The sequence below is a fragment of the Azolla caroliniana genome, unplaced genomic scaffold (assembly GCF_043228905.1).
Source record: "Azolla caroliniana isolate FFs.n. ecotype wild unplaced genomic scaffold, voAzoCaro1.0.p SCAF_14, whole genome shotgun sequence".
Classification (NCBI taxonomy): Eukaryota; Viridiplantae; Streptophyta; class Polypodiopsida; order Salviniales; family Salviniaceae; genus Azolla; species Azolla caroliniana.
In genome coordinates, this window is record NW_028230449.1 from 20,003,842 (window position 1) to 20,021,242 (window position 17,401).

Consider the following 17,401-nt stretch of genomic DNA (forward strand, 5'->3'; position numbering starts at 1 on the left):
CTTGAAGAATTAAATAATAGAAGTCAAATTGTAGTCCTCTTGTTGTACTTAGTTTTTTCTTGAACATGCTTATGGAGTCCATATATGCAAGCAATCTTAGCATTATAAGTCATTGTAAGGGCTACTTTGCACATGCCTATATGGACACAATGAAACTTTTTACCATTTGATTTCTTTGTGTTACTTGCTAGAAACACATGCTTATTCACTTTGTTAAGTCAGAATGAAAACTCTTGTGGACAACTGAATAATCATATTGTCAAAATATTGATGGAAATATTTAGCAATTGTATTGTAAGACATCAATGACACTCTTTACCATTATAATTCCATAAATGCAATGCTTGCAACCTCTCCAATATATGTATATTTACACACACACACACACATCATATAAGATGAATTTCAATCTTCTTTAATTTGCATTACATTGATCAATTAATGTGATTGTAAATTTGTAATCAAGCATTTTCAAATAGAGTTTCATTATTAGTACACTTCTATGCATACCATAATTACTTGTTAAATATTTGCTTTAATTTTTCTTTTGGTTCTCCATGCCAGAACAAAAGATGAATCAATGTTGCTGAATTTTCATGTCCGAATTCATTCACTTTGCTAATGAGGAATGTAAAATATGTTTATCCTTCCAAAGTAGTTTGAGAAATTGATTCTTTTTGCTTTTTATCCCGTTTAGTTTTTTGCTATAATTCATCTTTGAAATCCAAATGCTTCATACCACCACCACTATTCTTCTCGGATGGGTCTCGATGAACACGAATAAAGGTAACGAGGTCCTCCTTGGTTCGATCGCCCTCATAAAAGGTAAGTTTCCCAGAGGCAGAATGGAGATACAGAGCTGGATAACCCTCCACCACAAACTCTTTCTCTTTCCCAATGTCATTCTCAGTGGCATCCTATAACAAACAAACAAACAAAGATGGACAGCTAGATTTTGTTATCACAATCAGATGTTCAATATGAGTGATGGCGCAAAAGTAAAACATTTTCACATGGGAAAGAATCTGGTGTTGATTAGCGACCATTGATATTCAAGAATAAGAGAAAGTATTAGATATTCATGTGCCCACTATTCCTTTTTCATATACATACATATGAAGTGCACTTTCTGTTTTTTAAATCGATAGATCATGACAAGTTCAAAAGGAACATTTTCTTCGGCACTTACAAATTTCGCAATTACCACATCCGGATCGGACTCGAACTCAACCGCCACTTCCTCTAATATCGGAGCTAGGCTTTTGCAATACCCACACCAAGGCGCATAGAATTCGAGTAATACTTACAAAAACACGCCCAAAAAGACAAGACAAAAGTCCAAGGTTCAGTGATCTAACTTTTTAACAAGGTTGTGCATGTGTTTGTGACCCAAATCCTGGCTACATACAAAAGATAAACTATAACAACATCATCTATGCAGTACATAACATGTTCGAAAAAACGAAAAAGGTTTGGAATGTTGACACCAGCCCAACATGGAAAGGATAGAGAATCGAAATTCTGTGGAAAAAAAGGGGCATATACCATTTTTCCCGGAATTCAGAACCATGCTTGCCAATGTATCTCGTACAACCACTTTCACGGGCTCCTCGTTTCTCTCAGGGATAGGTTGTGACTTATAGAATTCGGATAACTTCCCATCCTACAGGCACACACACACATAGATAAACAGATTTTATTGTCATCATCCCTTGGAAGAGATACATGTAAGAAAAAAGAGAGAATTTCAGCATGGACTCACATAATAGTCCTTAAACCAGAGTGCTATTTCTTCAGAAGATTGGATTTTCTTGAGAAGGTACTTCTTTTCATTCATGTCTTGGATAAAAATGGAAGGCAGGGTGTCATTCTTCACTCCAAGATACTGTAAAAATAGAAAGGGAAAAAAATAACAAGTCACAAAACAACATTTTTGTTGTTGTTCTATTTGGTTTCTTTGGCTTTTGTAAAACAACAGTGAAACAAAGGAGTTACAAAACAACATTTTTGTTGTTGTTGTTGTTCTATTTGATTTCTTTGGTTTTTGTTAACAATAAAAATAGTGAAACAAAGGAATTAACTGAAAAACAGATTTTCATTGATAGTGAGGCTTGTGCAACCTTAAGGAGCATTTTCAAGCTGTCTGCACCCTCAGCAATTATAAATCTGAGGCCCTTGCCTTTGTGCTCTTCAGCAAGTTTCATGTATGCACTCTTTATCATCATTCGTGTCTCTTCTTCACCTTGTTCGGAAAACAGAAATGCCTATATTCCAAGACCCAAAAGAAAACACCATAGAACAAAACTTCATATTCATTGAATAAAAACAATGAATCCTATATTCAAGTGAGCCAAGCCCATGTTATTTATCACGGTGATAGTACTAGCATCCTCCACATTGATGGAACAAAATTTTTGTATGAACCTTTTCATATCCTCTTCTGCTCACCTTAGAATATTTTGGGTTCATAAAGATCTTGGCAAAATACTGTCTTTGTACAGGGTCATCATTGAAATAGACCACTGAAGGAACACTTACTTCATCCAAGAAGTGCTTTACAACCTCAGGATTATTGAAATCCTGTGGAACGATCATATACATATTAGAGTAGTAATTATGATGAGTTTTGTTGCTGTGTAACTGGAGTAAAAAAATTAAGTCCTTACATACATATACAGCATATTATACCTTCAAATCATTAAAACCTTCATCAAATTTCTTGAATACTCGAATCATTGGTCCAGTGATAGCATCCTTGAGAGGGGGCAACAAGTTTGCATCTATTGTATGCTTGAAATCATAATCTGAACGCAATTTACTTGCGATAGATACAAAGTTTGTGAAATCCTCAGAATCGTAGGATGTAAACACACCAACCTAAGTAAAAACCCACTTTCTAATGTCTTAGAAGAAAAACAATTATAAGTTGAAAGAAACAGCATAATGGGGTACCTATACATGCATGTATGTATGTGTGTGCATATATGAATGTATATCTATATGTATGCACGTATGCATGTGTATAGTTATATCATGAGGTGCATATCTGTGTGTATATCCGATGTGCAATGTGGTTCATGCGAATGTGTATGTGAATGTATGCTGAATAAATAACACACAATGACAACATCTGTGTCTTCGATGAGCTTGTGAGCCTGTTCAGCTGATATGATCTCCTCTGAAGGCGGACCCACTTGCCGCTTCAAGTAGGAAACGATGCCATCAGCATCCCTGGGGCCCTTATAGGCATGGATGTGTGCCCCTCTATCCCTTATCATCTTCAGGGTGGGATACCCCTGTACATCAAATTCAGTAGCAAGACCCTTATTTTGCTCCTCACTTGCATCAACCTTTGCAAGAATGATAGGTGGCTCATTTGTTTGCAGTGTGGCTGCAGCTTTCTCGTACTAAAACAAAACATTTGAAAAAAATGGGTTACACAACATACATTCAATATATGTACCTATGCATATACACATATACAAACAAATACATAAACATATATGAAAACATACATACATATATATGTATCCATGTATACATTTAAATATGTTTATGAATGTGTATAATATACCTCAGGAGCAAGTTGCTTGCAGTGTCCACACCTATATTTGCAGGCAAATGCAAACAGAGTCTTAGGTTCCCATCACTCACGGTTCAGTTTCAGTATAAAGGAACTTAAAATTCACCACCATTATCCACGAGCATTTATTTGCCTCTGTACTTTCATATTTTTTAATTTCACTAACAAGGGCTACTTCACTACCGTGCATACAAATTTAATGTTGCTGCTGGAGTTTTCACTATAACACACACACACATACATACATACATACATATATACAAATACAGAAACATACACACGTTACAGACATTACATACATATATATACATACATACAAATACATAAACATAACTACGTTACAGACATTACCTACATACATACCAGGGGGCGTAGAATTCCACAAGAATGAAAGGATGGTTCTCGATAACATGAGTGAAATTGGATGCATCAAGGATTAGAACATAGCTAACACTATTAACTTCCTCTACTGTATTAGCATCAGCATCACTGACATCATCAAGCTCAAGGGTGGCAACAACAATGCACATCCATGGGAGCAGGGCAAGAAGAAGCAACATTAACCTCAACATGGTGGGCAGAGGAAGAAGAGGAGAAGAGGAGAAGAGGAGGAGGAGGAGGAAGAAGAGATGGTCTGAGAGAGAGAGAGAGAGAGAGAGAGAGTCACATGTAGTGCATGACATATATGTATGTATGTGAGTGTGTGTAGCTCTGCAAAAAGGTGGCCTTCCTCATCCCTTCTCCAAGAATTACTGCCATTTGTTTACTACCCCTTTGTGATTGGCATTGCCATCACTTTCTCTGTGTTTTTTATTTTGTTTTTACTTGGCGTATATATTCTGTGGTTAAGGTCCGGATTCGAACATGTGACTCCTCTATCAAATACTCGGGTTGAGGGTTTAGGGTTTAGGGTTTAGGAATACTCCGGGGATTCGAACATGTGACTCCTCTATTGGATACTCGGGTTGAGGGTTTAGGGTTTAGGGTATTCGAACATGTGACTCCTCGATCGGATACTCAGGTTTAAGGTTTAGGAATACTCCGGGGATTCGAACATGTGACTCCTCTACCAGATACTCGGGTTGAGGGTTTAGGAATACTCTGGGGGTTCGAACATGTGACTCCTCTATTATATACTCGGGTTGAGGGTTTAGGAATACTCCGGGATTCGAACGTGTGACTCCTCTATCAGATATTCGGGTTGAGGATTTAGGGTTTAGGAATACTCTCGGGATTCGAACGTGTGACTCCTCTATCGGATACTCGGGTTGAGGGTTTAGGAATACTCTAGAGTTCCTGCTCATCCCATTCTTCTTCGGAACCACTACAACATTCGTATAATCCTTTGAACCGAACACGATTTCTAGTGGGTTTGCGGTCTGCCTTATTACCATCTCGGTGGATTGTTGTGTCATAGTGTTCGAAATTAGAGTCATGTCGAGTACGTGGAACAGGATTGCCTTAAGAGCTTCTTCAATCCTAAACAACGGCCTCGTACCTCACTTTTTGCATCATTTGGTAGAAAAAGGTCATGCTCTCTCGTTAAAGTCATGGTTTATTTGTACCTACAAAGAATCCTTTGTTTTTTTCCTTAAAGTTGCTCCAAAATGGGTTCTTGTTTGCTTATGTCCGAAAGTACCATAAAAGGTACATAGGGTGGAATAAATTTTGATTTGGCGATTCTTGCAACTAAGCTCCATGGACACCTTGTTCTCTAGGGAGTTGTCTTTATATTAGCTAGCCTTACAAATCATGAGAGGTTTTTCTTTTGCCATTATATCCTCACTATTGCAAGGACGACAATGGCTTTTTATAGTCATCTTATTTTAATAATTACATTAGTTTTGTGTGTGTGTGTGTGTGTGTGTGTGTGTATGAGAGAGTGTGTGGGGGGGTATCCTCTCAAGGAGCTCCATCTTTGGCCATTGACAAGAGTGTGTTGAAGGTATCCTTCTGTGCACAATGAAAAATATATAACTATGAAAAAGAATTTACTAAGATGGCAAGTGTCAGTGAGGGATAAATATTACAAAGACAAGTTAATGTTGGCCACAACATCCCTAGCTTAGAATCGCCCAAATCAGACTTCATTGAGTACAAAGCCTACTTGATGTGTGATGCAATATTTCCTTTGTGACCACTCCAACTACTTGAAAAGTTGATCATTGTTTTATTTAGTGCATCACTATGTATGAATTGATTTAAAGAAATTCAAATGGAATTCCCTTCTGTGTCATGCTGAATACACCAGAATTATTGGATGATCCTTACAAGTTTTGTGGAATGAATGTTTAAGAAGCCTGACCTGAAGTATGAAGAACTCTTTCTAAACGCAGTATATTCCTCAAAAATGGAGTGAAAGATATCCACAATTGTTGGACTCTTTCTCTCCATCTCTCCGATATCTATGCATTCTTTGAAGTCTTTGAGAATAAACGCTGCCCTCTCAAAATAACATTCCCATCTTCCATTGACTTCCAACAACATTCTTTCGCATAATATGAAGCACCCAATCGCACAACACTTTTTTGAAGTCATAAGCTTGGCATGAGATAGAATAACCCTTGGTTTAATGCGATTGGCTTAGATTTGTTTAATTGGGATATCAAATTGATTTAAAGTTTGTCATGCTAACGACTTTTTATTATCAGTCATTGTTCATATCAATAGAAATGGTGTGCTTACTTAGAAGTCGCTAAAATTCTGAAACCATCTATAAAGCTAGTATGCTTTATCTCATCCAAAATCATTAGTGATTTGAGAATATATTACTATGTAGAATCTCAGTTTCATAAATTTGAGAAATCCAACGACTGAGATCCAGACTTCTCTAACCCATAGCACTTTTCTTATACCATGCCACTCACAATTCTAAACATGTGAATCTGCCTATTTGAAGTCAAAGAAAATGGCACAAATGGAGCAAATGTAATCGAATATGCCCATTATAATCATGAATTTCTATAAAGAATTCCAGAAGTAGATTTTTCAAAATTAATTGTACAATGTTTGCATGTTATCATTTATGTACTGATAATGTGGAAACAATAAGAATCATTATCAAAATAAAAAACTTACATGGAACATCTTCCTGATTAAACCTTGACTTCCCTAGGTAAAGCTCACCCACAAAATAAGGGTATATATAAGCAAATCCATGGAGGGAAAATTTTGGAGCTCAGCATTATAGGGGCAACAAGCTCACAAAACAAAATCATTGAAATTTGTATATTTTTATCGACATATGCACATGATAAAGACAATAAATGAAGCAGATATTACATGATTCCATGTGTTATTTGGGACATCTCACTTGGAACCATTGAAATAATGGTCTCTGGTGGAAGTTCTGTTTCTTCGAAAGCGAATTCAGTTGCATCGGAAGTATACTCGAGTGAAGCAGCATTTGTTGGCATACTCAATCGATGGTACTCCAGCATCTCTCGTAAAAACTGGTTCTCTCTTGCATAATATGCATTTTCTTGAGCAAGGTGTGCCTTTTCCGCAAGAAGAGTCTCTAATTGGATTCTTACCTGATCAGATAGATGGGTACAAGATTACTTCAATTTGCTTTTGACTGCAAAAGAGCTTGTACTAAAGCTACTAGATCAAACTATTAGAAGTTTTCTTATAAATGATTGTCATCAGGAAGAATCTCAGCTTCAATTTAGACATAGCCACAAATGACAAGGAGGAAGAATTACGTGACTGCTGTGGCCTATTCAAGAATGGAAGCAAGAGAATATACAATACCAGATCTTCGTCATCAAGCTTTAGTCCATTGCAGAAACCTTCCCGAATTGTTTTGTTCTCTTCCTCTAATTGTGCACACCTTTGCTTAGCAATCATTAATGCAGCCTTTGCCTCCTTTAGTTCACGTGACAATAGTTTTGCTTTAGTAGCCATAGCCATGGCAACCTGGTTCAGCATATGAAATGTGGAAACTGCTTAAAAACATCCCCATAATACCAAATTATAAAGATATGATATTACTATTAGAAATAGATGAAGGGTTTGTATAAGTGCAAAATGCTATATAACACTATATCAGCCTAATTATGAAAAAAAAGAATGAATTTTGATAAAGAGATCAAATTTGGCTCAATATGATACCGAACATGATTTAAGTTTTTTTGTAAGAGTTGAACTGAAAAATTAGATGGGCTTCATGTGAAAATGTTTGAAGGAAACATAACAATTATTTTGCCACCTTACGTCGCGAGATGCCTTGAGTTGCATGTCTTTATCATCAGTTGACGAATCTTGTCCGCCTAGATCCTGCTGCTGAAGAGGCTTTGCCATATAGACATCTCGTTGTATTGGCTTTGTGCCCGAGTCTCTCTCAATTTGCTGGGAATCAGAGTTATAATCCTTTCCTTGGAAAAGCTTGGTCAGATTCTCCCTACCCTGCTGAGGTCTGAAAAACAGAATAATCCCTTTTGTGGTGAATAGAGCCTCAAAACATATATTGGATTGTATGCCAAAAGCATTTAGAATGAAAGATAACAATTATTTTGCCACCTTACGTCTCGAGATGTCTCAAGTTGTAAGTCATTATGGATTGCTGCTTGATATTCTACTCCTGAGTCTTGCTTTGACCTATAACCACTCCACTGTGTTATTTTTGGACCTAATTCTCCTTGCACCAACATAGGATCTAACACAAATTCCCTTCCTTTGTGAGACTTCGGCCCAGTCTGCCTTTGTTGCTGAGATCTCAGGACAGTGTCGTGCCCTTGTTGTGAATAGGCCCCCAAGGTAGAACCTTTCTGTAGGGATGAATCTGAATCTTGCTCTTCTCTAGAACAAGAATTCTTTGTAGGGTCATGTTCTTCTCGAGAAGAATCTAAAGCAGCCTTGGTAGATCCAAATGTCTTCTTTGTGAACAAACGCTTTGAATCAGATGAAAGAATATCTGTTGCCTTACTTTCAACTATATTCAACCCCTCCTGCACACAATGACATACTATAAAGAATAGCTGTATACACATAATGAATCTATTCATTCACTATGAATTTATTTACTCAATATGGATTTATTTTTTCATTTTCAAATTGGTTCACTACCTCTAATACATTGCCAATGGTATCTCCAAAGATTGATAAAGAAGACGTAAGAGATTCCAGCTTTTTCTGAAAATTTGGAATTTCACTATGTCGTTGCTTATTGTCAGATGATGACCTTGCATGTGGAGACTTAACACCATTTCACAGAGTTATTCTAAATATTACACGAAGAGCATTGAAATAATGGTCATAATCTGTTATTAGGAAATATTCACCTGTCGCAATGGTTCATAATTATTTTCTTCATCATCGAGAAGTGTCAACTTTGCTTTATTAGCTAAAACACTCCAAAAGCTTTTCTGTTCTTTAGGCTTGGATGGTAAATCCTTGAATGATTTTTTTTCTTCTACCATGACTGGTATTTTAAATATTCCCTGTCATATCATAAAGAGAATCACATATTACTCAATATGAGTTCATAACAAGTAACTAATTAGACACTAAACAGAAATGTGTTAGCTTAGTTCCAGATAAGCTATTGCACAAGGAAAAACAGATTCTCAATATTCATTTCGTATTATAAGTAATAACTAGCACCTGAAAAGGTATAGTTTAAATAGAAGAACATTATTCTGTATATATAACGATGTTGCAAGATTTCTTTCCACTGGAGTTTTTTGTTGAAATTTCGTAAAAATTTACAACCTTCAAATACTAACTTAATCTACACCCCCAAACAGCTTATCAAATTGATTTTCCTATACTGACAGTTTCTTGTCCATGACCTTTGACAGGAGCACCAGTTTCTTGTCCATGGTTCTCTGAAACAATTGTGCACAAGGTGATTTATCAAGAATGATTGGAACTACCATATGCTTCTTATGACTTTGAATCATATCAATAGTGGTCTCGCTTTCAACCAAGAGCAATATGACCATTATACATAGTCAAATTTATAGAAGAATACTTCAAAAAATTATATGGTCATAGAGGGGTAGAAAATACAATGCAGTAGAGGTGGTATATATAAGCCACATTATACTTAGCAATTAGGTAAAGTGGGTACATCTAGATTTTACCCAATGTGAGAGAGAGAGACACATGCACGCACGCACGCGCGCATATATATATAGACACACACATATAAATATAACATATGTACACATTTAATAGACAAATTCACTATTCTACTAGACATTTTCTTCATCAGCATTATACTTAGCAATTACGTTATGTAGGTACGTCTAGCATTTCCCCAATTTTATTTTAACACATTTGTAAATAGGCATATACAGACATGCACACACATATACATATATGTATATTAAGCACCAATCGTTTTGACATTGCATTGATTTTATTCATCATGAAGAACAAGTTTAGTTTAAAACGACACAACTTCAAAATAATTGTTTGGTTCTAAGGGTGTGTGTTTTCTAAAGAATTTGTTAATACTAGGATCTATATATCTCACTCCAACATCATACATGCAATTGTTTAGATATTGCACAAATTTTATCTTAACCCATTTATATTTATCAACATAATGTTTATTCCATAACATGTTCTGCTCAATATGTTAGTTAGCTCTTCTCCTACACAAATTATTATTGATTGAAGAAATTTGGTACGAATTCGCTTACGTAATTATGATGGTATTTACTATACATTTGCACCTAAATAATATTTTGATTATAATGGACAAAGAATGATAACATTAATATAAATATGTAAAGAAAGGCACAGAAAAAAAACCCTATTCATCTCCAAAGCGACCACGAGTTCATTCAAGTGAGATGTTGAAGGAGGAAGTGACTTAATGAAATATAGTAATGGTAATTTATTTTAAAGATAGATAACATCGAAGATCTATGTAAAAAAACAGAGGAAAATCCTATTCATCTCCACGAGAAACCCTACTTCATTCAAGGGAAATATTTGAGGGGAGATCGGTGTTTAATGAAAAGATAGGATCCTTACTACATCATCTTCATTCGAAGAAGAGCTTGTTGAAGAGGGATTGTCCATCTCCACCGCCCGATCTAAACTCCAATGGCGGAGATCAGCAGCAAAACTACATGAATGTAAGAAACAGGGGGAGGGAAAGAAGGTTCAATAAAAGCATATACAGAGAAAAATGGGCGAGGTTATTGGGGGAGAGAGGAAACAGGGGATTAGATCTCAGGGAATCAGCAAAAGGAGGCAAAGGGTTGAACCTTCATGTGGAAGGTCCTTTACAAATTAGGACTAAAGAAATTAAGAAAGAATGGAAGGCAATTTGTTATCTCAATCAAATAAAAAAACAGCTCTAATAAGCCTCTTATGATTATAATTTATATCAATATGAATTCCAAAGGAGCCTCTAAGTCTAGTAAGGTACCATAAAAAACAAAACCCTAGCCTGGTCTAATGACCATGTGTGTGTGTGTGTGTGTGTGTGTGTGTGTGTGTGTGTGTGAGAGTGAATCCGATAAGCTCTAATTGACATGAATTCCAAAGGAGTCTGTCTCTGTCTCTCTGGTAAGGACCAAAAAAACAAAACCCTAGACTGGTCTAATGGCCGTGTGTGTGTGTGTGTGTGTGTGTGTGTGTGTGTGGTATCTCAATTTGCAAAGCCCTAATAAGCCTCTCTTGTGATGATATGAATTCCAAAGGAGTTTGTCTCTCTCTAGTAAGGGCCAAAAAAAAAAACCCTAGCTTGGTCTAATGACCAAGGGTATGGGGGAAGGGGGTTGCTCACCAGAACATGACTCTCGAAAGAGATTTGCTCGAAACAAGCATGCATATATATGACCTCCAATTATCTATTGTTTTCACACCTTGCGCATCTCTCCTCGTGTGCATCATTGTGACTCCTTTGTCGAAGAATCGTGGAGGAACATCTTGAAAGGAATCAATGATGGACTTGCATTTGGTTCCCCCCCTACCCTGGCCACAGAAGCAATATCTTTGTGGCATGTTCTGGTGATTGCACCTAGATCCCAAATCACTAAACACATGCGCATGTCGGGTTTCAAAAGGTACTAAATCACTCACTAACAAAACTTGGCTTACCCTTCGCAGGATCAAAACACACACACAAAAAAAGCACTTGATGAAGAAGTGGAAAGGAGAGCAAACTTGGAACCCATCCTTCAAAACGCATAAGCTAAATTGAAGTGACCCAAGTGAGTAGCAAGAGTGAACCACGTCAAAAAGGCTCAAAGGAGACCACTTTAGAGAATCAAGCTCAACTTGGTCTAGTGTGTGAACTCACCTTGAGAGTGAATAGACACTCCAACGGTCAAGAGACATCATTATGTCATCTCTTTGTATTCTAGCATTTAGTATAAGTCATAGAATCATATTCTATGACACATAACTTATGAGCTTTCACATTCCCCATGCTCCATGAGTCTTGTAGTTAATGAAGAGAGAGGGTGACTATATAAAGCACCCTCCTCCCACCTTGTATTAAGTTAAGTCTTTCTCCTTTGTTAAATACTTACCTTGCGTATACTCTGTGTCTTACTCCTTTTCTCTCTCACACACACTCTCTCTCTCATACACACACACACACACACACACACAATTCACACCTATTCCGCTACATAAGAATCATACACGATTTTTTACATGGTATCAGAGTGATTTGGTAGCTCGATCTAACCCATTCGTCTCATTGTGATCATGTGTTGTGCTCTACGCCGACGACCAAGAACCAGCTCATCGCTATCGTAGCTTTGCTACATAGCTCGCATTCGAAGAGAGAAGAAGAAGAAGAAGAATCGACATAATGAATACTCAAATGGGGAGCGCTCTCCCTACCAAGAAGTTGGATCGAAACAACTTCGCATCTTGGGAGTACAAGATGCACCAATACCTTGTCGGACAAGGCTATTGGAGCTACATCATAGGAGAGCACGAAGACCGACCCGCCGAAGCGGCTCTCAGATACACAACATGGGAGCAAGCCGCAAGCCGCGTGATGTATTGCTTGGCGACATGTGTTCATGATCACATGCTCGGCTACATTCGCGAAGCCAAGATGCCGAAGGAGGCATGGGAAAATCTACGAAAGATTTTTACGGCGAACACAACCGCAAGAAGGCTTCAACTCCGCCAAGAGTTGAACAACATTCAACAAAGGGACATGTCCATCACGACATATACCTTGAAGATCAAGGAGCTTTGCGACTCGCTCGGCTCGATAAGCGTAAGTATAGATGATGATGAGATGGTGCAAATATGCCTCGGCGGCCTCGCACCACGGTTCGACGTGATGCGAACCGCCGTTCTAGCAAGGGAGAAATCTCCCTCCTTCTTCGAGCTCAAATCAATGCTATTGGTCGAAGAAAACCACGTGCGTACAAGGAGCAATGAGTCGGAAGGCCACATGCTCTACACGCACTCGAACGAAGGAAGAGGACGCGGACGAGCGAGAGACTGATTCGGCCAAGGACAGGGCGGACGAGGTCCGACCTACGACAACAACTCCCAATTTCGGCCGCAAAATAGAAGCCAACGAGGAACCTTCGCAAGAAGGGGGAGCTTCCACTCCGGCTCGAGCCGTCAAAACGCAACTGAATGCGGATATTGCGGAAAGCTCGGCCACCACGAAGAAGAGTGCCGAAAGAAGATGTGTGAATCAGCTTCCACAAGCCTACAACTCACGAATTACGCGCACAATTCCGACTATGAAGAGTATAGCGGAATGTACGGGCACAACTCCGACTACGAAGATCGTGGCGGAATGTACGCACACAACTCCGACCGTGGCGGAATGTTCATGATGAAACATAGAGCAAACTCTATGTCGGCCTCTACCTCAACTAGTGCCCTCAATCCGGAGGACGTATGGTTTGTTGACTCCGTAGCCTCAAACCATATGACATCTCATAAAGAATGGTTTCTCGAACTTCGAGAGCCAGAGCGACCCGGTTATGTCGAAACCGGAGATGACACTACGCACCCGATTCGACACATCAGCAATGTTCCGTTCGGCGAAAGAGGTAAGCAAACATACATTAAAAATGTTTTGCATGTTCCCACCATCACAAAGAATTTGGTCTCGGTCGGCCAAATGGTTGAGCAAGGGATGTAAGTACGATTCGACCAAGAAGGATGCTTCATCGAAAAAGAGGGTCGAATCATCGCGCGTGGAAGAAGAGAGGGCCGGATGTTCATTCTCGATTCACACGAGATGAAATCCACCATGTTCGCAAAAAGCACGAAAGTCAACTCCGACATAGAGTTATGGCACAAGCGAATCGGTCACATTAATCTCAACAAACTCAAAGCAATGAAATCGAAAGGAGTCGTCATCAGACTTCTGACATTCAAAGAGAAGGAGATTGAAGGTGTATGTGAAGCGAGCCAATTCGGCAAGCAGCACCGACACCCATTCCCGAAAGAGCGGAACGTGAGCAAAGGTCTACTCGACGTAGTCCATTCCGACGTATGGGGACCGACGCAGACGGTTACATTCGGCGGATGCCGATATTACGTACTCTTCATCGACGACTTCTCGAGGCACACTTGGATCTACCCGATGCAGCAAATGAGCGAAGTGTTCAGACACTTCCAAAATTTCAATAATGAAGTCGAGAAAGCCACGGGTCGACATGTACGATACCTTCAATCGGATGGCGGCAAGGAGTACTTCTCGGATGATTTCACGGCGTATCTCCGAAAGGAAGGAATTCAACAAGAATTCACTTGCCGACACACTCCGCAACAAAACGGAGTAGTCGAGTGCAAAAATCGGCACATCCTCGAAGTAGCGCAGGCCATGATGAACGAGAAGCATATGCCCAAGTCTTATTGGGCCGAAGCTGCAAATACGGTCATCTACCTAATGAACCGGTGCATAACATCCGGCGTGCACGAGGTCACTCCACACGAAAAATACTTCGGAAAGAAGTCAGACTTATCGCACATCCGGATATTCGGCGCAATAGCGTACGTGCACATCCCCGATGAGAAGCGTCAAAAGCTTGATTCGAAGTCAGAGAAATGTATCCTCGTAGGATACTCATTGCAGCAAAAGGGGTACAAGTGCTACAACCCCTCAACTCGAAAATCTCGCGTTGTTGTGAAGATTTTCGGCAATAGTGTAAAAATCCCATAAAACGTACGAAATCGAGTATGAATCACATAATACAATAATTGTGAAGATAACATTTTAAATAAATTTAATATCTAAGTACAAAATGATGGAGGTTTCGAATGCACTTTATTACACGAGAGACGGACAACTAAATGTCAAGATATGAGGGTATAAAGTTTGTGAAAGGAAAAGAGAAAATTGTGAGATATCCCACATAGGCATGACAAATACAGCTCTCATCATATATAAGGTAGAGCAAAAGATATTATCTTTGTGTCTATTTGTGGAGCATAGAGAGTTCAAGGTAACTTGAACTAAGAGTGGAGGTGGGCTAGCTACTCGTAAAGGGTTTTGGCCAACCAAAACCGGATCGGAGATGGAGTCGGTGATCCGGCGCCAGTGAGACAACGGCATCTGACGGCAATCCGGCGGCGGTGTTGGTGAGACGACGGCATCCGGCGAGGCACCGGTAACCGACGACATCTGATGAACCGGCGTCCGGTGACTAGATAAATAAATATATATACATATATACATATACAAGGAGGGCAAGTAAGGATTCGAACCTTGCACCTCCGAGTTAGGAGTCAATTGGCTTACCATTAAGCCATGCCATTTAGTTAAATTTATATTTCTATCATTGTACTTTTACATGTAAATTCTCATACATGAGAGCTAAAATGAGTGACATGGTTATCATGCACCACATGTAATACATAAGCGCCAAATGGCAAACATGCATTTTATGCATGTCTTGTACCCTCACATGCATCATATACATGAGAGCATCTATAAAAGAAAGAGGGGGGAGGAGAAAAAACACGTTTTTTTTTGTTATCAAATTAAGAAGAAGAAATTCACTATCAAATTGATTGTGTAACTTGTTTCTTAAATCCAAAGATAAAAGTTCAATCGATCTCTCTCAATCGTTTAATCTCAACTTCTCTCTTTCCCAATCTATCTTAAGTACTTTCTCGCCAAAGCTTGTGCCAAAGCTTGTACCAACTTTGAATCCTTCTGTTCCAGAACCCCGGCGGTTCCGCCTCACGATCCGCGTGTAGTGACGGATCTTCACGACAACGTAAGTTGAGACATCGTTTTTGATGAGTTCACATCCTGGTACGCACCAGAGACAACTTCGACAACTTCCTTTGTTGTGTTGGTACCCGTACCTTGGCTTTTCCCCGCTGGAACGTAATCATATTCCTCCTCCAGTTCTGCTTGATATGTGCCGTTTTTAACCAAGGTCGTCCCAACAATAATGGGTACGCTCCTTGAGCCTGCAACTGGAGAACTACGGCTGAGATTCGGAATGTGTGGCCCCCGATGGTTACTTCCAAATTCCGTATTAATCCTGTCAGTCGCACCGAACTTGTGTCAGCCATTCGGAGCCAGAACGGACATGGCTCCCACTCTCGGATTCCAAGAGCATCGCATGTCCGGAGGCTGATTACATTAACGTCGGAGCCTCCGTCTATTATTGTGCCGGGGATTTCTTTCCCTTTCACAATGGCCGTAATTGCCGGACTGTTGGTGTCCACCACGACCGGTCCCTCCTCCGGATTTGAGAAGAATGTCGGAGCCGGTGATGTTCCACCTGTTGTCATGCCTTCCTTGAGTCCTTTTGTGAATCTTGGTACTAGCTGCAAGAGTCGTCCCAACGACAGCGTGATCTGGCATTCCTGCAATACCTGCCATGTCGCGTTTTCAGACTGATTGCTTCCGGCGAGCTCTTCGGTGTTCTCCTTCTGTTGCGCAAGTTCTGCTACGTTTTGCTCATTGGCCTTTTTTACCCATTCCGTTGCTTGTTTCTGGATGGCCTCTTGGGTCTCCCATTCCGTAGTCTTCCCCTTCGACCTTGTGGTGACCTTCTGGAGGTCTGCGACTTCGGCGACTACCATGTTTACTGTCGGTCGCTTATCGTAGCTTTTTGCCGGACATTGATTACTATAATGTCCTTCTTGCCGGCAGTAATAGCAATATGCTTTCTGGGTGTTGCTGAACTCGGCATTGTTTCCTGTACCCAGTGGAGGACTTGTGGTAACTGCGGGGCTCTGGTCTGGTTGGCTGCTTGAGGCGCCTTTATCCGGTTCACGTGGGTGGCTCCCGTTTTTGAAATGTCGTTTTCTATTAAAGTTCTTTTTGTTGCGGTACCCTTGTCGGGGTTGGTCGTCATACCTCCCGTACTCTTCCCGTCGTTGGTGATACTCGGGGGAGTGATCCCGGTTGTGATGCTCGTACCGTCCATTGTATTCTCGGTACTTGTCGTATCTCTTGTAACGGTTGTAGTTGTCTCACCGATTGTCGTACCGGACATCTTGTGCTGGTCGATATCGCTCCTCTTGTCGCCAGCGTTCGTCTTCTTCGTCTCGGCTGCTACGTGGCTCGATTTGCCGAACTGGTGGAGCTTGCCGATTCAATAAGTTATATTCGCACCGGTCCATCGTGTGGCTCGTAGATTGGCAGAGTAAGTAGTGCGTCCTCATGGTGCACTCCAGTGACGAGTGTCCGGAATTCAAGCAAGTCATGCATTGGATTGCTTGCCGGAAACAGAGATCCTCATCGGTTGGTAATGCTCGTTGGAGGGCTCCCATTGTTAGCCAAGAGCTTGTTTTCTCCATTTCTCGAACCCGGTCGATGACCTGGTCAACGGTGCTTGTGCGAAAGTCAATGACCGTGCATACCGTTCGTAGAGGTTCCCGGAGCGCGGCTAAAAATATAGC

The 17,401-nt window shown here is 40.0% G+C and overlaps 2 protein-coding genes across 2 annotated transcripts; both read right to left on the minus strand.

The window, feature by feature from the left end:
* Positions 1-382: 382 nt before the first annotated feature.
* Positions 383-4,199, minus strand: LOC147855816 (protein disulfide-isomerase-like). The gene is made up of 10 exons (XM_087330734.1): positions 3,947-4,199; positions 3,575-3,605; positions 3,120-3,407; positions 2,689-2,877; positions 2,449-2,580; positions 2,121-2,264; positions 1,763-1,885; positions 1,546-1,663; positions 1,190-1,302; positions 383-917 (listed from the first exon to the last, which is right to left on the minus strand). Exons 1-10 carry the CDS (start codon positions 4,153-4,155, stop codon positions 705-707), a joined length of 1,560 nt encoding a protein of 519 aa, XP_087186860.1. The 5' UTR covers positions 4,156-4,199; the 3' UTR covers positions 383-704.
* Positions 4,200-6,617: 2,418 nt separating this feature from the next.
* On the minus strand, positions 6,618-10,707 carry LOC147855817 (uncharacterized). Its single transcript, XM_087330660.1, has 7 exons — positions 10,571-10,707; positions 8,866-9,024; positions 8,651-8,779; positions 8,105-8,532; positions 7,799-8,000; positions 7,337-7,501; positions 6,618-7,116 (listed from the first exon to the last, which is right to left on the minus strand). The coding sequence occupies exons 1-7, from the start codon at positions 10,616-10,618 to the stop codon at positions 6,862-6,864; spliced, it is 1,386 nt and encodes a 461-aa protein (XP_087186786.1). The 5' UTR covers positions 10,619-10,707; the 3' UTR covers positions 6,618-6,861.
* Between the last annotated feature and the right edge of the window lie 6,694 nt (positions 10,708-17,401).